The sequence below is a fragment of the Sprattus sprattus genome (genome assembly GCF_963457725.1).
Source record: "Sprattus sprattus genome assembly, chromosome: 8".
Lineage (NCBI taxonomy): Eukaryota > Metazoa > Chordata > Actinopteri > Clupeiformes > Clupeidae > Sprattus > Sprattus sprattus.
The window spans coordinates 872,691-895,557 of record NC_137927.1 but is presented as its reverse complement, the minus strand read 5'-3'; the positions used below and the strand labels follow the sequence as shown (position 1 = coordinate 895,557).

Below are 22,867 nucleotides of genomic sequence, written 5' to 3'. Positions count from 1 at the left end.
GGATACTCCTGAAGAAACCCAGGAGTACTAGAGCCAGTCAGCTGTTCTGTAGTAGAGGTCTAACCACCTTCATGGCCTTGCTGAGGAACCTTACTTTTAAGTTTATGTGTCGGATGGACCGCTCTTCAAATGTTATAATTGATCTGATGACAGACCCTGGCCGCAGCTCTGTCAAGTACACATCTAAGATTTGGGAACACTGGCATAAGTGCCTTTTTTAGCCCTTCTTTCCTTGTGTATTTATATGTATTTATGATTGTATGTATGTATATTTATATGTAATGTATTGATTTTATGTATTGTACATCTTCCATGTGGGCCTTGAGCCTGTAATAAAGTGTATTATTGTCACTTTCATCATACTGAATACTATGCAGAACAGAGATATTGCAGCATTCTGTTCCATGTTCCAAAATCTCCATGATCTATTTGGACTTTATGATGTATTCATAATCTCATCTAAAGCCTTTAAATGGAATGTGCAAACCTGACACTACAGCACATATTCTGTGGCTAAGCCTATTCAGTCTCTTCATCTCAACCCCTACGTAATAGGGTGGTCTTTTTTCTGTTGTATGCGCCAGTAGTTTCAGTTTGACGACTTAGGCACTGAAGGTGAAACTATGAGGCCGTCCAAGAACAAGGCAGAGGCTGAATGCATGCGTTTAAAAGCCAAGTGCAATATCCAACCATGATGACATGGAATAAAGAGTTTCTCATCAGGCCTGGACATGAAATGGGCAAGAGTGTATCCTGTTGCACTGTTTAATGTGAATGCTGTGATGGTACTGTATGACGTTGCACTGTTTAATCTGGACGCTGTTATGGTACTGTATCACGTTGCACTGTTTAAACATGGACGCTGTGCTGTGATGGTACTGTCCGTTCACCTTTTTCGTAATGTCTTGCCAGTACAATGAGTATGCCCTTGCCTTTTCAGTGTATTTTCTGGAAACATTGGCATAAATACATTTTTTACACCATAATCTATCACTCAAACGATACAACTATTGACTACATAATCTTTCAGTATCACGCAGACGATAAATATTGACATAAAATATGATTAAAGGATGTTTTTAAGGGATTGAAAATAAGAAATGGGCAGAAATCACCCACTTTGGAATAGCTTTTCTAGGCTTGTTTGGTAAATCCCAATGCAGTATACATTATCCCGCTTATTATACGACTACTTAATAGAACTACTTAGAGGTGGTGCATAGCAACCTATCACTTGCTGACAATTTACAGTTACAATGAATTCCCGTTACATTATATGAATGGACTAATTGCAGAATGATATAAAATATTTGAATTAGAAGCACAAAACCTGTTGCAAATGGCAGGGGTGATTCATATTTTGCAGTGGTCATTATAAAGAGATATCGCATCCCCTAACACTGAAGGGGGCCCATTCAAATCAATGGAACTTTTGACAACATTCTGAGAAGCTGAATTATAAGATGATTCATCCAATAACACCAATTCCTCAAAGACTGTATTTACGTATATCTATTTGGTTGCATTTTGACAATTTTTAAATGAAAATTGATTGAAAATTATTCAAATTCATGTTTATAAAATTTGGCTGTAATAGAATGATCATTTTTAAGATTTTAGTATAGGAATATTTGAATATGGGAAAAGATGTCAAATTCCTTGTTGGGGTTGGGGACTTCCGGCAGCAGCCAAACCTCTCACAGTACAAAACAACAACAACAAACCTCTCCTAGAACTTAACAACAACAACAAAGTAGCTTTTGTGAGCACTTCTCTGGGCTTGTCAAGTGGGCAACTTCCTTTGTTCATTGAATTAGGCCTAAAACACCTCTAGAATGCTCAACAGTGGAATCTGGAATCCTACACCCACTCCCCTCTATACTCAAAATAGGTTAGGACACAACAAAGGGCACACCTCAAGATACACCCAAGCATTAGAGACACCTCCCCACAACAACCATGACCGGATATCAGTCTATACTAGGAAAGACATCATAAGAGGTTCCAACAATGAATTTAATTCGGTTAGCATCCATAGCCCACAATTTTCTCCAGCTGATTAAGTGTAATAATGGCAACATTCATTTTAAGTATTTAGAAATGAATGAGTGCAGAGGTTTGGACAATCCCTGAATTTCAAATAGTGCAATACAAAAATGGGAGGCAGTCACGTCAAGGCTTAAAAAGAGTTAGTAGCAAACGTTTTTTTTCAGAATCCTTTAAGAATCCTTAAATTAGGTCCCTATTCCCCACTCCAACTCTATATGTAGTGGCTTACTTAAGCAATAAGCCCCAAGAGGCCGTGCTTTGTGCTGATTATAGAACAGGTAAGGGGAGTTGCTAGGCACGACGTGAAGCGTCGGAGACTGGAACAATCAGTTTTAGAAATATGGCTTCCGTCTTGATGTGTATTACATTTACATTTTACATTCAAAAAAATAAACATTTTCATCAGAACTTGAACTTTACCCTGGCCACGACCTTGGTTTTGTTTTGCTCTATCAGAAGAGTGCTTTGAAAATAGTATTTGGTCCCTGTCCTCTTATCTTGTGACGATTTTTGTGCACCCAAAAAATAGGGCCCAGTGTGTAAGAGTTAAGAAGAACATTTAGAAGAACCTTTTCACACTGACTTTGTTCACTGACTTTGTTCACAGCCATTGTTCACATTCTGATTAAAGTAGGGCAGTTTTTATCCTGTGTGCTAGGAGAAGCTAAGTGTTTCTCTGTGTGTTGGAGCTGTGTGCTAGGAGAAGCTAAGTGTTTCTCTGTGTGTTGGAGCTGTGTGCTAGGAGAAGCTAAGTGTTTCTCTGTGTGTTTCTCTTTGTGCTAGGAGAAGCTAAGTGTTTCTCTGTGTGTTGGAGCTGGGGCGTGAGCGTGCCAGAGGTGGGCTGTGTTGGCTCTGGACGCTCCGAGGTGGTTTCTTCCCCTGCTCCTCCTTCATGAAGAGATCCACCAGAAGGGCCTTCTCCCTGTGGATCTGGAGACTGATGTCTTTGGGGATGTCAGGGATCAGCCAGTCGATGAAGTCACTCATCAGCATCACAGCATTCTGCAATCAGAGGTAAGATTATTTGGAGCCTTATTAAAAAGGTGCTGACAACAATCATGGCTATAATGGCTTTCAGGGGAGCCTGGTAGAATAATTACAGACGCATGTCTGCAAGATAACGTGACGTGTGATTGCTCAACAGCAGCAGAAAATCATAACCCTTTCCCAACAAATGACAGATTATACAGCTTTAACACTGATTATTATTATTATTATTATTATATAATCTGGATCACATGAGCATACACCACACAGGGTTGGTTTTTTGATTCATAAAAAAGTATTGAAAATGAGCAATTATTTGCTAATTTGTTGTGTGCAATACTAAAGTGTAATAATATTCTATCCATCCTCCATGCTTTAGGCGTAAAGAATGTCAGAGATACTTAGAATACTTTGAAATCCTCAAATACCACAGAGTCAGCTGGTATAATGAGTGTACATTAGGGTATGGACAAATAGTCTTACTGTTGTAAGATCAGAGAATTTCATAGAATGTAGCAGATTTATCCAAAAATACCCTGAGCAACTAAAGAAACCCACGTCTTGGAAAATTGGAAAAGTCTGATGGTTTAATGTGTATGCTGAGTATACCTAGATGCTTTGTGTTACGTGGGGAGCCGTATTGTGCCCGTCTGTGCGCTGGTTTCTATCTGTCCCCCTCTACAGGTGACCTGGTGTCCAATTGGGACGCATTTGTGGGCGGGCCTTCGCCTATAAAAGACGCCCCTTGCGCGTTTCATGGCTGTCTTTCCAGCTCTCTGGCTTTTTGGCTCTCCCCCGTTCGTCCAGCTACACCGCTTCCGGTTTTCGTTGGGCCTGCTGCACGGCGCTCCGCTGGTGCCCTGCTTTATTGTTATCATCGTTACCAGAGTTTCGTTTACTCGCAGTTTAATCCAGAGTAAACCTTTTGCTTTATGTGCATTGGAGGTTGGTGGTGTTTGGTGGTAGGCTTTTGGAAACGCTTTCAGATCAGGTTAGTCTAGAGTAGAAGGCAGTTTACCCGGAAGACTCACCACATTCCCGTGTCCTTTTATTTAACGCGAGCAGCTTATATCTCCCTTTTATTTCCAGCAGACAGTGTGAGTGTTTGCTTTCTATTTTGTTACTGATTATTTTCATCACCACCTTCTCCTTCCGTTAACTCTTGGTTTGTTAATAAATATATTTACTTTCACCGTCACCAGTTCTCTTTGGCTTCTTTATGTTATGCTACCATTTCGTTACGTTATGGTTTTGTAACATAAATGGGGGCTCGACCGGTTTTGAACCAAATTCTTAGTTAAAACATTAGCTCTGATTAACTCTAACCCAATCTTTTTCGATGTGGGCGCACTGCTCCGCACAGCTGCCTACTGCGGTTGTCTTTTTAACCATAGTCTTGGTGACTTATGCAGGATATGCCCAGTGTTAATTATTTATTTATTGCCTTTGCTGTGGCAGCGAAAGATATCGTAGTATAGTAATGTTTGACATAGATGCGTTTGTGTTGTCTCCGACTCCGGAGGCATTATTGACGGCTAAACGCGATGATCTGGTCCGAATCGCTGGCCACTACAAACTGGAAGTTCGTGGTTCTCCAAGGCTAGGTGAGCTGCAGGAGAAGCTCACTGCAGACTTGCGTGGTCTTGGATTGTTGGGAGGTGAGAGCCCTGATGAGCCCGAAGCCGGTAAGACCATTCGCTCTCCTGGCCAGTCTTCTACAAAGTCTGGTTTAGAGTGGAAACGTTTAGAGCTGCGGGAAAATGAAATTGCGTGGGAACGTTAGAAACATAAGTTGGAGGCTGATAGGCAGACTCTTAGAGACCGTGAGCGAAGAGAACAGGAGTGCAAATTAAAGGATATGGAATACGCACAAGCGTTACGTATCAAAGAGATGGAGTTGAAGGCCCGTGAGGCTGGTGTACTACTTAGGCCAGAAAGTTTTGACGTGACGCGAAACATTCGCGTTGTCCCTCCCTTCAGAGAAGATGAGGTGGATAAGTTCTTTGCGCACTTTGAGCGTGTTGCAACAACGCTTAAATGGCCCAAAGAAGCTTGGCCCATGACTCTCCAATGTGTCTTTGTAGGCAAGGCGCAGGAGGCGTACTCCTCGTTGAGCATGGAAGACGCGGCGGATTATGAGAAGGTGAAACAGTCCGTCTTGCTTATTTACGCGCTCGTGCCGGAGGCTTATAGACAAAAGTTTCGAAATTATCGTAAGCCTGAATCCCTCGCACATGTAGAGTTTGTTAGCGAAAAAGAGATGCTCTTTGATCGTTGGCTAGGCTCTCAAGAAGTTACATCATTCCAAGCTCTTCGTGATCTCATGGTTCTTGAGGACTCTAAAAACTGTCTGCCACAATCAGTCGCAACTTATATAAGTGAGCATAAAGATTTGACACCTGCTAGTGCTGCCGTGCTTGCTGACGAGTTTGTACTCATGCACAACCGTATGCCTGCTCTCACTCATTCTCTGCAAAATGTTTCAATTTCCCCGGAGTTATATGAAGTTTCTGACTCTGTCGCTCCTTCTCTCGAGAAGCGTGCGCCTTTGGGTTTCAGAGGAACCCCAACGTGCAGCTACTGTAAGAAGCGTGGTCATGTTCTTGCCAAGTGCTTTTCGTTAAAACGCAAGAACCAGGCACAACAATATGCAAGTTAATGGGTTCCTGGATCTAATTTGTTTATTGCTGTTTTGCCTTTTGTGAATGACCCTAAACGTGACAATTTTCGCTCCGTTCATATTGGACGGATTCGTTTTATGCAAAGTATGTTGCCTTTAGTGATCAGCCTTGTACTAGTTCAAGGTTTTGAGATGTAATTGTTCTCATTGAGACTTTTCTTGTTCAACCTTCACTCTTTGGTGGCGACCCCATGTTACATTTGTCGCCATCTCTTTCCGATGCTCCTAAATTGGCTGAGCCGAGAGCATCTTGTACAGGAACTTCAAAATGACCCTTCTCTTCCTACGCTCTTTTCTGCAGTTATGTCCGACGAGGACATTGAGCGATGGCCTCATGGCTATTTTTCTCGAGATGGTGTCTTAATGCGCAAGTGGAGACCTCTTACGGCCCCGGCACAAGATGAGTGTAGAGTTCCCTATTAAATTGTTGTACCTGGGCGAGTCACTCGTTCTTTCTATGTGCCAGGTATGACCGTGATGTTGCTAAATATTGTCGTACGTGACAATGATGTCGGCGCCTTGCGCCCAATTAAGCATCATCCTTATGGCGCGCTTCCACACGGGCCTTTTCAAGGGTTTTAATGTATTGGTTATTGTTAAATAAATTGTGTCTTTAGTCAAAAACGAAGTTCGTCTTCTCTGATGAGTCCAATTTTCAGCTTTGCCCAACAAATGGTCGTCTGATGGTTAGACGGAGACCTGGAGAGGCCTACAAGCCACAGAGTCTTGCACCTACTGTGAAATTGGACTCATCAGAGAAGACGAACTTAGAAGACCCTCCAGTCCGCTTTGGTTAAATCCTTATGGTCTTTTACAAACCTCAGCCAGGCAAAGTACAACGTTGTCCCGGAAGAAAAACTTGCTTCCTTTTGCTCTGACAATGCTCCCCAACTCTGAGAAGTGTTTTTTCCAGCAGGGCAATGCTCCATGCCCACACAGCCAGGCCAGTAAAGGTGTGGATGGAGTACCACCAGATCAGGACCCTGTCATGGCCAGCCCAATTTCGAGACCTGAATCCCATAAAAAAACCTCTGAAATGTGATCAAGAGGAAGATGGATGGTCACAAGCCATGAAAAGAAGCCGAGCTGCTTGAATTCTTGCGCCAGGAGTAGCATAAAGTCACCCAACGGCAATGTGAAAGACTGGTGGAGAGCATGCCAAGACACATGAAAGTTGTGATTTTAAATCAAGGTTATTCCACAAAATATTGATTTCTGAACTCTTCCTAAGTTAAAGCATTAGTATTAGGTAGTTTAAAAATGAATATGAGCTTGTTTTCTTTGCATTATTCGAGATCTGAAGACACTGCATCTTTTTTGCTATTTTGACCAATTGTCATTTTTCTGCAAATAAATGATCTAAATGACAATATTTTTATTTGAAATTTGGTAGGAATGTTGCCAGTAGGTTATAGAATAAAACAAAAATGTACATTTTACTTTAACTAGTAGTTAAATAGTAAAACCAGAGAAACTGATCATTTTGAAGTGGTCTCTTAATTTTTTCCGCGGCTGTATCTAACAAAATCACAGATTTCCCTCCATTTCCGTCAACGAGAAAACTTCCATTGTTAAAGTTGATAGGCTAGAGAAAAATATCGAAAAGGAAAAAAAAAGTATTGTGCATCCCTGGTGTTTCTATCGGCGATTTTGAAATAGAGGTTGCCGACCTGACCTCGTCTGGCATCTGGGTGGGCAAGTTTAAATCACTAAACGATCAGCTGGAAGGAATCACACGTCAGCGAGCACAGCTTGCGAGTGAACACAAGTGGACTGACATGGGAAAGCTTCCATCTCAAGACGAACTGCTTCTAAAAACTTGGAATTAACTGCCCATTACATATCGCACATTGCAATATGTTAGTATTGCTGTGTTACCCATGTTCGGTTCCACTTATGCATGCGAGAAATCTTTCTCACATGAAAAATATAAAGGCGAACCTGCGCTCGCGTTTAAACGACGAAAGCCTCAATGCTTGCATGAAGCTTCACCTCACTGAATATGAGCCAGACTACAAGGCCATCAGCAAGTCTATGCAGCACCAGAAGTCGCATTAATCTCTGGTAGGCCTAATGTTCAATTTCGAGTGTAGAGTTGTCAACTTTGTTAACTTCATGTCGTTGTTACGCTGTAACGTTGTTAACTTCTGTCATTTCCCATTGCCATTTACATTTCAAGTTACTAGTAGGCTACAATAACTTTTAAAACTAGTAGAAAATGTATTTAAAAAACTCTGTTGAATAAAAGAAAACTGTTAGTTAAATATCCAAACTTTTTCTTGTAACTGTCTTTTTGTGACTCTTCTGAGGTATAAAAAAAATGGTAAAAGTGGCTCTCCAGGCAAAAAAGGTTCCCGACCCCTGCTCTAGGTTCTCGCCCTTCCGCCTGATGGATGGGCGTGAGCCACGTCTCTTTTGTGAGGTAATTCAATTCACCTGAAACTTTTTGAATGTAGTATACAAATATTATAGACTACGATGTTCTGTCATGTTATTTGACATTGCATTACATGATACATTAGGTCACTGGCGTAGACTCTCCAGAGGAAGTACTTGTGGCCAGTCCAGAAGAGGCGGACGTCGAGGCCTATGTCGAGGAGCGACACAGGAGAGATGGGGAGGTTTTTGAAAAGGTAATTAAATATTTAGCGAGTTGACACCTGTTGCGTTTAGAAAATGTTAACAAAGGTCAGTTGTGAACAAAATTGCTTTCGTACATAACCAGGTGCATGCAAACCTGGAGAGGGCCCAGCAGAGGCAAAAAGATGCCTACGGGAAGCGGATAAAGAAGGGGACCAAGAGGTATATGATCAGGCCAGGGATGGTGGTGTTGAAGAAGAATGAGAGGAAGCGTGGGAAGCCAGGCATGACGATGAAGCCTACTTGGCCAAACAAGTACAAGTAAGTAGACATGTTTCGTTTTCAGTGGTTTCTGACGTAGTGTGGTGGTTTGAGGCACATTAACTTATACAACATATGCAACCCCATCAAAAAGAATGCTCTGAAGCTGCATGTGAGAAGTATAAGTTACTATGGAGTAACTTGGCACTAATTTCACATCTTAACAATTTCAAGGGTGGTGAAGGTGGAGGACCATTTTGTGGAGCTGGAGACCATGGATGGAATCCCCCTGAATTCCAGGACACCCTACGCGTCAGTGAAGCCAGTTCGTATCAGTATGTGCTCTACTGTTATACTTATACTCATACTAATGTTAGTCTGCTATGCCTAAACATCTTTTCTTACTTGCTCTGGTGCATTTCCAAATTTGTCATTTATGTGTGCACAGTAGTCAGAGAGAATAAAGTTCACGCCTTTACTCTTTTGCCAGGGTCCCAGACAGGTCACCCCATTGAGGAGATTGTAGAGGTTTCCTCTGACAGCTCTATGTCGGGGAGCGACACCCTTGAGGTGCGTTGAAATTCACATGTGAACACCTGTGGGAATATCCATTACCAACCCTCACAATCACATGTGCCATAATGCTTAAGTATTACCAGCTCGTCATTCTAAAAAATAACCAAACTGTGCCTTCACAACAGCGTCATGTAACAAACAGTACTCTGAACATGCATGTTTCTCTTTCAGGTGACTGTACCTCCTGGCACACCGTCCCCACAAGAAGAGACAGGACAGTCTTATGGTCTGCCCGGCTCTGTGACAGAGGATTACAGGCATCATCAGGACGATGCTGCTCCAGCCCCAGTCTTGGTTGGATGACTCTGCCATCGATCATGCCATGGCACTCCTGAGGTTCCAACACCCCCATGTCGGAGGCCTCCTCTCCACCACCTCCCTGGCCCTATTGACACCTCTTCCAGCACCAACCCAGGGATTCGTACAAATAATGAATATTTGTGGGAATCACTGGGTTGTGGTAAGTAATGTCGGCTGCAAGGTAGGCGAAGTAAACATCTTTGATTCCCTGTATCGTACTTGCACCGATGACTTTGTTGCCCAAGTCACTGGCATTCTTCAGTTTGCAGGGAAGACAGTTCGCCTGCAGTGGCCAGACGTCTAGGGACAGAAGGGGGGTGCAGATTGTGGACTGTTTGCCATTGCAAACAGTCTTACTCTCTGCAGAGGTGAGGATCCTCGCATGGTACAGTACCACCAAGACCACATGCGGACTCATCTCTGTTCCTCTTTACATATTATTTATTGAAAAAACTAATGAAAAACAGAAGATTTAGCTCTAGTATTAATCATTAGAATAGGTTTAATTATTAGTTATTGCCTAATTTAAATTGTTTAAATAGTTTTATGTGTCAATCATACATACAGTATAGGGATGCATTTTTAGATTTTACAAAAACAAAAAACAAAAAAACCCTCTCTATGGCCTGTACCTTGACGTTGGTGAGAGGGCTTTCTACTAAAACAGGACTTAGGAATAACATGCCACATCCATGTATCTGAGTGCACATCTACTGTTTGTGTGATCAAGACTTGTCATCAAGCCTTCTCTGTTACTTGCTGCCTTTCTCTGTGTCCCTTAGCGGTTCGAGGTGTGATCGTGGGCAGGACTGTCACTTAACAGCTGATCGACTACACCAGCGCGAAGGAGCTGCCCCTGTGACCTGAGTCCCATTTCATGACTCTGGAACATTCGACATGCACACATCACATTCCACACATTACAACTACTTATCACTTTGTGATCAACTTTAATAATTAAATAAATCTATCATTTTGTGATTGCATTCCAAAAGCCTCTGCCGTCCTATTACCTTTACGGTAACAGCGATAATGAAATTTTGAGTTGTTTGGGGAACAAAATTATTAAATATGTATTACTATCAAGTGCTGGTTAAGTGTTGCTTACCTATGTATGCTAAAGAGTTTTCAATTGGTAAAACACATTTGAGTGAAATTATGTTCTCAAACAGAGGTGGTGCACACACCATAAAACAAGTCAAAGTGCCATCTTAAGAGTGCAGGAACTCTTTCTTTATCATGGGATTTATTGATGGAAAAACATTTCCATTGAAATGGCCAAATAACTCCAAAATGTTTTACATAAGGTATTAGCTTATTTATGGAGCAAGATGGCTGGCTAGGTGGGAGAATGAACGTTAACTTTTAATTGGGTAAATGTATTATGATATTTACTACCGTGTAAATCAATTTCTGCACATACAGTGCCACTTGAAAGTATGTGAACCCCTTGAGCACTTAAGCGTTTTCTGTTGTTTTACCATGATTTTTCATTTTTTTATCACCAATTTTCCATAGATGAAATGTCAGGTTTATGCTTATCATTTGCATGTACTTGTTCAGAGGAAATTGTTTGAGTAGCCGAAAAACTACATGAAACATGGAATTAGTCCATTTCAAAAGTAAGTGAACCCCCAGCTGAATTGATAAAGTCAAGCAGGTAACAGATTCAGTGAAACTTATTTGGGTGATTAATTAGTCAATTGAGCAAACCGATCATCTGAGACATCCTTAGGGAAAGGTTTGGGCAACACAGATTAAAAGAGAGAGGAAACCAACCAAACTACTGTAGTGCCAAGGTGTACCCACACAATGCAGAGAGGAAACGAGATATCCGAGAACATCAGGAAGAAGGTACTGACAGCCCATCAGTCTTGGGAAAGCTATAAGACCATCTCCAAAAGATTCCAGCTCCATCCATCCATCCAAGACAAATAATTTAGAAATGGAGGGCATTCAACATGACTGCATCTCTGCCTAGAAGTGGACGCCCATCAAGACCATCACCAAGAAGCACCAGAAGAAGAATAAATCAGGTAAAAGTCAACCCACACATCACCTCTAAAGAGTTTCGGACCTCTCTGGCAGCATCTGGGGTAAATGTACATGGGTCTACAATCAGATGAAAATTGTTGGTTTTAATCGTGACAAAATAATTCTATCTCGGACTCATCTGTTTAAAGAAGGGACTTCCAGAAGGCCTTTGGTTTATCCAAGTGCTCTTGGGCAAAGTTGAAACGGCAGTTTTGTTCTTTCTTGAGAGCAGAGGCTTCCTTCTAGCAACCCGATCATGAATGTTATGTCTATTCAATTTTCGTCTGATTGTAGAAAGTATAAATAATCACTTTGTAAGGAGGATATAACTAATCCCTTGCACATTTCAGCCTCTGAGTGAGGTTTTGACCCTCCCATTAGCAAATGACAACTATTCATATGATAATTCAGTGATCACCATTGGTTCCTGATGTGTCAAGAAAACCTGTAGGTGGTAGTGGGGCACAAAGACATTCCAGGGCTATTACGTCATGGCCATTGTCATTTGACCAAGGTGTCAGAGAATGTTCACACCTCTCTCATCAATATGCATAGTGGTCTAAGTGAAGAAAAGTGTCACTTTCTATAATACTCATAATTAGTATAGAAACCACACACACTTTCTTAATGCTAAACTCACCTATGTGGAGCAAACACCTATGTTTATGTTTATGTTTACAAGGTTCAGAGTAAAAAAGAAAACTTCCAAAATATTAACAATGTGTTTTTATACAAAGTCTGAGCACCTCTAAAACTAGATTTCATTTTAGGGTCTTTAGATTTCATTTTAATAAAAAAAACTTGTTTTACTACATTCCTCATGGTTTTAAGTTGGGTGAAATATACAAAAATATCAGGCATGGCAGAACACTTAACAGAGTCAAAAAAGGCCTTAGTGTTGTAAGTGTTAAAGGAGGAGTCCTTGATCCAAATTAAGTTTGAGACGTCCAAAGCGAGCTTTAAATAAACAGAATCGGTGATATTAAGTTATTTGATACGTATTTATTGCCGTTATTACCTATTAATGTTCGTTGTGACATGAAGATTCTATATCATTCACGTGAAAAAGCAAAACAGCTGATCGGAACGTCTGTTGCGTCATCCGGAACTTCTCGCTAGCCGGCTAAACAGCTTTTCGCTCATGACAGCTCCTATTTGGCCCGTAACATAAGCAGATATAAAGGGAGCAGAAGTGATCTGTGGTATAAATGTCACTTACAAGGGATTTAAGCGTCTTTGGGTACTTAGAAAAGCACTTTTTAAGTCTAAGGTATTATTATTATAATTATTATTATGGGGTTGAGAGTACAGAATGTCTACTCCACTAACACCTGGAGCTCTTAGCCACATTTTGCCACTCTAAACACAAGATCCAAATGTTAAATGTTGGGTAAAGGATTCTGTGCTGACCTTTTCTCTAAAATATTCTGAGGTTATAGCTGGTGCACACTGGCCTAGAACTATGCCAGATAGTGATGCGGCATGGGAAGTGCATCTCAGTGCGAAAGAATAACTCAGGACATTTTAGGTAGAGACTATCAATCATTCACCTCTGTCCACATGTCCAAATGAGACTGTTACTGATGCAGTATTTCACACCAAACCATCCTTTACTACTGTTGAAGCAGGCATGGAGTCACAGGGCAGCCATGAAGGCCTGATGTCAGACACTTTTCTAAAGGGTTACGTAACAAACAAGAGTTACGTACAAAATTATCCTACACCAGAGAGAGGAGCAGAGAGGACTGGTATCTAGCAGAAACTTTTATCCAAAGTAACATACAAACAACCTGCAACAATCGGGAAACAAAGCTGCTCTGCGCCCAATACACCCTCCTGACTCTGCAAACCTCAGTCAGTGGGAGTGTGAAGACTGAGAAGTTGTGTTGACTGTTGGCTCATTAAAGCATAAATGAAGTGAAAGTGACTCTATGGCAGAGGTGGTGCATTTGACCCATCCAGGGAAGTGACACACACACAGCACCCAGTGACACACACACATTGAAGTGAAGTTACACTAACCCGGAGCACTGAGCTGCCTTTGGCGGCGCCCGGGGAGCAGTGATCGGGGTTAGGTGCAAACCTCAGTCAGTGCGCACGCACGCACTCACACAACACGCACGCACGCACTCACACAACAGATTGACTAGTGAACAGTGGATGTGCAGACGGATGTGATTGCTGTTTCCCCACGGACCCTATTCTCAGAAGCTCCGGACGCTACTTCCTGCTAATAGGCTTGCTACTGAGTCGCCTTGTCTAACCCCGGAACGCTGCTTATCTGCTTTGTACTTAAGTATCCCAGTGACTGCGCTCACTATCACTACTTTTCACACTACATCGAATCTGGGAATTCTCTCTCTCCCCCCCCTATTTCCTGTCGCTCTCAGCTAACGCTTAGCTGGCCATGGCGTCTTATTCGACCCCTGTCCGTTGCCCGACGTGTAATATGTTTAGCGACTCTCTAACAACTTTCAATGGCCACAATACTTGCACTAAGTGTAGGCTACTGGCAAGCTTTGAACAGAGGATATCTCTACTTGAGTCGCGTCTCCTCAGCATTGACTTTATAAGTTTGTTAACCCAAACTAGCGATATTCAGCATGCAGATCTACACTAACCGACGATACTCTGCCTTCTAGCTCACCCGTGATAACACCGCAACCCAAACCCCACAATAAATGGGTGACTGTAAAACGAGGAAGTAGTAGAAGACACTCAAAGCCCGTATCACACTCGTATCCCAATCCCATCCCAACTTCAAACCGTTTCTCTCCCATTAATACCACCGATACTGATGATAAAGTTCTCGTTATTGGCGACTCCACCCTGAGCCATATCCAACTCACAACCCCGTTACAAACAGTGAACTGTATATTGGAAGCTAGAGCAAATGACATCGAATCCCACTTAAAACTAATCGCTGATCGGAGATTCTCGAAAATAATTATTCACACAAGCGTAAACGATGTCCGCCTACGGCAATCAGAAACCACCAAGCTTATTTTTTAATCGTCATTCACTACCGCAACACAAATGGCAGACTCTGTAGTGTGTTCTGGCCCTATGCCTATTAACCGCGGTGACAAAATGTACAGTAGACTATCGGTACTTAATAACTGGCTAGCAGAATGGTGCTCACACAATAACGCAGATTTCATAAATAACGGGCCAACTTTTTGGAGGAAGCCTGGGCTACTACAAAAGGATGGCATCCACCCCTCCAAAGTGGGTGCTAGCCTCCTTTCACAAAACTTAAAACACCACCTAGCCCAAACGTACTACTGACAACCAATAACTAGAACTGGAAGGCAGACCTATTACCCAACACTAACTTCTGCTGCACCAGTACACTCTCTGCCCATATTAAACCACATACAAACGGTATCTATACCCAGAATACATAAACCCAACGCAAATCATACTAGAAGAAGTATTAATCAGGAAAACCTAATAAAGATACAAACCTTATCAGCACAAAATTAAACTTAATTAAATACTAAAACTGGGCCTTATTAACATTCGGTCCCTAACATCAAAAGGTGCACTTATAAATGAGCTGATAACAGACAACAACAGCAAAATATTTTTCATAACTGAAACCTGGCTAAGACCAGATGTGAAAGTGAAAGTCCTCTCTATGGCAGAGATGGTGTTGACACACACACTCTGAAATCCACCTCTGCATTTAACCCATCCAGGGAAGTGAACACACACACTGAAGTGAGGTTACACACTAACCCGGAGCAGTGAGCTGCCATTGGCGGCGCCCGGGGAGCAGTGATCAGGGGTAGGTGTCTTGCTCAAGGGCACTTCAGCCGTGGATGTGGGCATGGGAGAGCAGTGGTCTACCACTTCCCCTGCGCACATTTTTCCTACTGGTCGGGGATCGAACCGGCCACCCTACGGTTTCCTGCCTGAAACCCTAACCAGTAGGCCACGGCTGCCCCATATGAACGCATGTATGACGCCTTCAGTTAGTAGGTCGATATGAGGTGGGGGAGTGCATATGCCATTTACTTTGCCAGCGGTAGGAGCTGAGGTGAATAGATGAATTCATAGCCTTAAATTAATCTACCCCTCCAAGTCATGCTAACTGCCACATCCCCCGCAGCACTGGACGTGGAGGTGGAGTTGCTTCAATTTCCCTCGCTAATCTAGGTATTTCCCCAAGACCTACATTTAAATTTACATCATTTGTACTTCATCTTATGCATCCAAACTCAAAAGCCACTAACCCCGTCACTCTTGTGACACTATATAGACCACCAGGTCCCTACACTGAATTTTTATCCGAATTATCTGATTTCCTATCCGCCCTGATTGTAAATTCTGATAAAATCCTGATAGTGGGAGATTTTAATATCCATATGGATAATGAAAATAATAGCCTTACAATTGCATTCCAATCACTGATAGACTCTATCGGGTTCTCACAACATGTAAACACACCAACTCACTACCATAATCAGACCATTGACCTTGTATTAACGCATGGCCCAGAAATTGACCGCCCTTTAGTTCTACCCCAAAATACTACCCTCTCAGATCACCACCTAATTACATTCAACATGAAATTAGAACTCCGTCCAACATCGGAAATAACCCACTTCTACAGCCGTTGTCTATCCGACAGGACTACAGCTGAATTTATATCAAAACTACCCTTCGCCCTCACCTCAGCTCCTACCGCTGGCAAAGTAAATGGCATATGCACTCCCCCACCTCATATCGACCTACTAACTGAAGGCGTCATACATGCGCTGCACTCAACCCTTGACGCTGTTGCACCACTAAAAAAGAGAATAAGAAAACTAAAAAAACTGGCCCCATGGTACACGGATCAGACTCGTGCACTTAAACAAACCACACGAAAACTAGAAAAAAAATGGTACTCCACCAAACTTGAGGTATTCCTCCTGGCATGGAAGGATAGTCTTCTAAGCTATAAACGAGTACTCTTTGAGGCGAGATCAGCTTACTATTCTTCATTGATTGATAGTAATAAAAACAACCCAAAGTTCCTATTTAACACTATTTCTAGGCTAACAAAAAACCACAACATAATCGAACATTCGGTTCCCATAATCTTTAGTGGTAATGATTTCATGACCTTTTTCAATAATAAAATCCTCAAAATAAGAGAACAAATCCATAGTTTCCTCCCCCTCTGTGACCCTACACCCCTTCCAAAATGCGCCATGGCAACACCCCCTCAACCGGGTGCTGTCCTTGAATTCTTCGCATCCACCGACCTCCCTGAATCCTCCTTGATCCTCTCATCTAAATCATCGTCGTGCCTACTAGACCCTATCCCCACAAAATGACTTAAACATGCACTTCCCTTATTAAGTGAGACATTACTCAATGTAATGAATAATTCACTCATTTCAGGATACGTCCCACAATCATTCAAAATAGCAGTGATAAAACCATCTCTTAAAAAACCTAACCTCGATCCCGATAATCTCGCTAACTATAGACCCATATCTAACCTCCCTTTCTTGTCAAAAATACTTGAAAAACTAGTAGCTAAGCAACTTACTTCCTTTCTACAACAAAACAAAATTGAAGAAACCTTCCAATCCGGTTTTAGGGCCCACCACAGCACTGAAATGGCCTTAGTCAAAGTCTTGAATGACCTACTAATCGCTTGTCTGGGAATTCCCTGCCCCTTCACTGCATTGCATTTGCTCAGTTAGTCTGGCCAACTACTCATCAGCGATCCACTTCACTCACGTAATTGGACACGCCTTTAACCAATCAGACCAACGATACTATACAACGATACAACGATCGGTAATAAAGCAAACACATATTTTTTCTGTATGAATTGTTCCAGGGCAAGTTTCTGTTCTGTTTTCAAAGAAAACTTGCCTTATCGAAGTTTTGCGGTGCTTCGGCGGCCACCATGTCCAATGTTTAAAAACTCTCCGTGCAGTAGATTTTGTAAAGTAGCCGTGGTAAGTTTAAATCCGCCAATGGCGCGCCAGGTAGCCAAAAGCCAGTTTGTGATTGGCTCCAAGGATTCTGGAAATCTTGAAATGAACGGGTATCCAAAGTTGGCCAGACCCACTGCAGAGGCAAAATCAATTTGGCCGAAAGAAGTGGGGCGGGACTTCCCAGACTAACTAATCGCATCTGATCATGGGTGCACCTCAATACTAGTTCTTCTAGACCTTAGTGCTGCTTTCGACACTAAAGATCATCATATCCTGTTACAGAGACTTGAACATCACATTGGCATCAAAGGCTGTGCCCTATTTTGGTTTAGATCTTACCTCTCTGATCGCCATCAATTTGTCCTGTCACCAGCCTGTGTATACTGCAACCCTAAACAAAGCTTACGACTAAATAATGTTCTAATAAAAAAATATTTCATCTGTGTTTGTGCAGGTTGCAAGTTGCAGGCAGTGTATGTTGCACTGTGAAAGAGTGCTATAACAGATCTCGGGTGTGACATGCAGCTGTCCTCACTCACCAGAGCTAAAAAAAAAGAAAGAAAACTTACGACTGATATATCCATATGTACACTACCAAACGAAATAACAACTGCCAGTATTACTAAACATATCTTTTCCCTTTCTCTTTCTCTTTCTCTCTCTCTCCTTCCATATCAAAAAAATAAAATGAAATATTTCATCTGTGTGTGTGCAGGTTGCAAGTTGCAAGCAGTGTATGTTGCACTGTGAAAGAGTGCTATAACAGATCTCGGGTGTGACATGCAGCTGTCCTCACTAACCAGAACTAAAAAAGAAAACTTACGACTGATATATCCATATGTACACTACCAAACTAAATAACAAATGCCAGTATAACTAAACATATCTTCTCCCTTTCTCTTTCTCTCTCTCTCTCTCCTTCCATACCATATTGCTTATGCCTATAATAACACTGATAAAATAGCCATATTGCCTACTGTTAAATCTACTACCCAAATGTATCTCCCTATCTGTTTCTGAAATTGATGTCTACTAACATAAATGTTCTCTCTCCCTTATAGCATGTTCCAATCGCTGATGGAAGTGGAACTATTGCTCCTCACCTCCACCACTCCGCATCTACGCACATGGACAGCTGAACTCTTCCCACTCACTTTCTTCCTTTTCTCTCCCTACTAATCAGGACTATCTCCGCTATGGGACGCTGCTATAGTCTCTCCACCTGGTCTACCTGGAGAAACCCTCGGCCAATCGCACCCACTGCCACTGCATAGCCGTACACCTACTCTACCCAATACCCTATGCTAGCATTTATATAGAATATACATTATTGCCACCACTGAAATGTTTCTCTGTCCCTACATCCCTTACCCTTGTAACAGTAACCCTATTGGTACAGTAATCTGGTCTTGTCTGTATCATTTACCACCGGATGTCTGTATACATACTATGTCCAGCGACCAAATGCTTGCTGTGTATAACCCCTGTTGCTTCCTTTCCCCTTCTGCCACACAACCCTCCCCCTTTCCCCCTTCCCACCTTCCTGTCTCCACCCGGCCGACCTCAAGCAGATGGGTCCCCCCTTATGTGCCGTGGTTCTGCCTAAGGTTTCTTCCTGCCTAACAGGGAGTTTTTCCTTGCCCCTGTTGCCATTGTGCATGCACTAAGGGGGTTTAGGCTCTGGGCTCTGTTAAGCGCCTAGAGGCAATTGTATTGTTTTGGCGCTATACAAATAAAATTGAATTGAATTGAATTGAATTGAATTGAATTAGGTGCCTTTCTCAAGGGCACTTCAGCTGTGGATGTGGGCATGGGAGAGCAGTGCTCTACCACTTCCCCCGCCCACATTTTTCCTACTGGTCGGGGATCGAACTGGCCACCCTCCGGTTTCCAGCCTGAAATCCTAACCAGTAGGCCATTGTCTGGATGTAAAACTAGCCTGACCTTGGGTCGCTACACAAAATCAGGTTTTAAAATCATCTGCGTGTTTGTTTGAGAACTAACTTTGAGGTAAAACATTTGCGTATTAATGACAGGGACAGTAAGGTATCTTTTGTGTTAGAGGAACAGAAAAATGGAAACCAGGCATGGACAAACAGCACTGTCTGGCCAATGGGGCAAAGCACGGGATTGGAGATTGCTGAAAATGAGAAATCATTTAAAAGGAAAAAGCTAAAGTAAGCTGAACTGGAAGTGGAAGCGAGGGAACGCGGTTGGCAAGCACAGACACTATACCAGGGTGAGAGGTTTCACAGCTCAATCTACCACAACATTTCAGTCACTTCACTACCGGTGTCACAGCTCAATCTACCACAACACTTCTGTCACTTCACTACCGGTGTCACAGCTCAATCTACCACAACACTTCAGTCACTTCCCTACCGGTTGGTTTCACAGCTCAATTTACCACAACACTTCAGTCACATCACTACCAGTTGGTTTCACAGCTCAATCTACCACAACACTTCTGTCACTTCACTACCGGTGTCACAGCTCAATCTACCACAACACTTCAGTCACTTCCCTACCGGTTGGTTTCACAGCTCAATCTACAACAACACTTCTGTCACTTCACTACCGGTGTCACAGCTCAATCTACCACAACACTTCAGTCACTTCCCTACCGGTTGGTTTCACAGCTCAATTTACCACAACACTTCAGTCACATCACTACCAGTTGGTTTCACAGCTCAATCTACCACAACACTTCAGTCACTTCTCGAATTGCTGTGCTAGCTATGGAAACTTTAAATAACCTTAGCATAAACGATTTCAATGGAAGAGTTACATTTGCATGAAATGATAGCTATTTCATCACAAGCTAGCAGCTGCCAACTGTATGTACCTTACCTATGTGTGTTAAGAATGATACTATGAAATATGATAAACAACCAGTAGACAATGTGCAAGGTGCCAATTGAATGTTGATTTTACATGTTGCTGGTGCTTACTCCCTTGGCTAAAACAACACGGCGACACAACTGTCTTTTATTCTTTTATGGTCGAGATTGGAGGCTTTGAACCCAAACCAGTTCAAAACGACAGAGGTGCCCCCTTTTCTTTTTAACCAATTCTTCATCATCCTGCTCTTGAGCAACATCACTTTCTGCGTGTTCGCTCATCCTCGATTGTTCACTTTTGCACTGATAATAATCTCTATATTTGAATAATATTAGTATGTAGCCTACTAAGTGTTCTTGTTACAAGCCCTGTTTCGATAAAGCCTGTGTAAAGTTAATTTGTTTTCAATGTACCGGTAGGCACCTGCAGCTTATAGACATGTGCGGCTTATTTATGTTCAAAATAAGTATATATTTTTTTTAATCAGTGGGTGCGGTTTATATTCAGGTGCGCTCAATAGTCCGGAAATTACGGTACTTAGAAAGCGCAGAGCTTCACCGAACCAAATGCCGCATCTCGCAACTTCAGCGAAGGTGAAACTAGTCAGATCCACTCAAAATTGAATGTGTTAGTCCTACGTGATCATTCAGAACTGTCTTAACAATGTTCTGCAGGTGACATGTTAGTATAAAAGAGTTGCGTTCATGAGCTCTCAATTCTTTTGTCTGGGATAATAGCTGATGGTTCTTCTATACAGTTGAAAAGACTTTAAAAAACATCAGTAAATAGTTTTGTTCTTGAAATTCCTCACGTTGATTACACTGTGACTATGGACACAATCATCTTGCAACATTTAAACAGGACACTTAATATAGAGGTTATTATCTTCAAAATTGGAAGCCTCTAGCATTAAAACCTTTTAAGATAATAAATCACAGTTTGTTCGTCTGTGAGCACGTCAAAGATGGTTCTGTGATCAGGAAGTATTTAACATCAAGCTGACTATTAGTTTAGAAGGTCACACTTTATGGAGTTACATTTTCAAGAATATCTGAGTTGGTCAAACAGAACTCATTTGTTGATTTGAAGGGGAGTGACCCTATATAAATGAATAAAATCGAACTGTGCCTAAATACATTTTGAAAATTTCAAATCTGACCAGCAACTGAAAAATGTGCAGAATTTATTATTTTAGTTTTTTGCACTGTAAAAAGACATAAGACCAGCAACCAACTAATGTTAAGTCTGTACACACATAAATGAACACAGAATCACCTGAACTCACCTGAAAAATAATGACGAATGCTAGCCTGGCAGCGAGTATGGCCCAAAACTCTCGAGAGAACTCATAGGGTGTCTCTGACCATGGGGGGTCCCTGTAGTCCTTATACCTGATATTACACAAAGTACAAGTTTGGACAGTTTTTACATTGCTTAAATACTTAATGATGAAAGTTGAATTATTTCTTAGAGAAGCAAAGTTAATACGTTTAATGAGTCTAAATGCCTCAATGCCAGTCAGGGAAGTGCTCATCCAAATGGCAACAGTTGTAGGCCAATGAGGCCACAGTGTGATGCCAATTAAGATAACAAATATATTAATAAGCACTTTAACCATTTAAAGTTGACTTTGGTAGCTTGATTAACAAGGTGCCCTAGTATATCTGGCCTGTACCTGCAGAAGTCCACACTGTAACCCAGGTGCATAGGCTGCAGGGGTGCAGTCCCAGGCTGGAAGTCAGACACATTAAAGTAGGAGAGGGTGTGATTGACAAATCCATGCAGGGTGCCATCTGGACTATACATGTACTGGTAAAAAAGCCGTGGAATAAAGTCAGACGTGAATGCAATAACGAATGCCTGGAAAAAAGGAAAAAGAAGTGATAGTCAGCAACATATCTGTACACTTCTGAATAACCTTTATAATCATTAGATAAAACTTTATAAACACAAATTAAATGCTCACGTTCACAATCACTGCCACTTTGCTGAGCCCTCTTAGAAGGTTATACCAGATACCTACAAAAAAAAACCCTGAATTACATTATTTTAATAATTGACCACTATCCTGGATCCCATCACATCACCATAGTTGCTTTAAAGCAATGAAATATGTATGCGACAGATGAGGAATACAGAAGAACGCATGTTTGCCTTTCATTTATCAAACTCACCAATATCCTTTGCCCTTGCTGCAGGAGGTCTTCTCAATTCTGTGACAAACTTCTTAGCGTCCAGTCGGATCTCAATGACATTGTTCAATAGAGCAAAGAGTGGGGCCAGGGGAAAAGACGCCACAAAGAGTGTCACCATGCCAAACTGGATAACTGTTGGAAAGACAATATAAACATTGGAACTATTTTAAAATAAGCCAAGTTATATGGTTGATGCTTTACCAGACCCTGCCATCAGGTTAATAGTTAAAAATCATTCAAAATTGTATCAACTCTCAATAATTGCATTATTTGTAAGTTCACACGTAGCTGATTTCCTTTTATGAACATTCAAAACAAATACTTTAGAATAATATATTACAGTTAGAAAACAGTTATGTCTAACCTAAATTGAGTACACCTGTTATGTCCAATTAGCCTGAGTGCATGAACATGTTATACAA

The 22,867-nt window shown here is 41.8% G+C and overlaps 1 protein-coding gene across 1 annotated transcript in view; it reads right to left on the bottom strand.

The window, feature by feature from the left end:
- Positions 1 to 2,838: 2,838 nt before the first annotated feature.
- The window catches only part of LOC308368797 (anoctamin-1-like), a gene marked incomplete at both ends in the record, with an annotated part of 121,160 nt that continues 101,131 nt past the window's right edge, over positions 2,839 to 22,867 (bottom strand). Inside the window, 5 exons of the mRNA XM_080843056.1 lie at positions 2,839 to 3,051; positions 21,536 to 21,641; positions 21,926 to 22,110; positions 22,217 to 22,269; positions 22,425 to 22,577. Of these exons, the coding sequence (XP_080699182.1) occupies positions 2,839 to 3,051; positions 21,536 to 21,641; positions 21,926 to 22,110; positions 22,217 to 22,269; positions 22,425 to 22,577 (710 nt within the window). The remainder of the gene's footprint in view (positions 3,052 to 21,535; positions 21,642 to 21,925; positions 22,111 to 22,216; positions 22,270 to 22,424; positions 22,578 to 22,867) is intronic.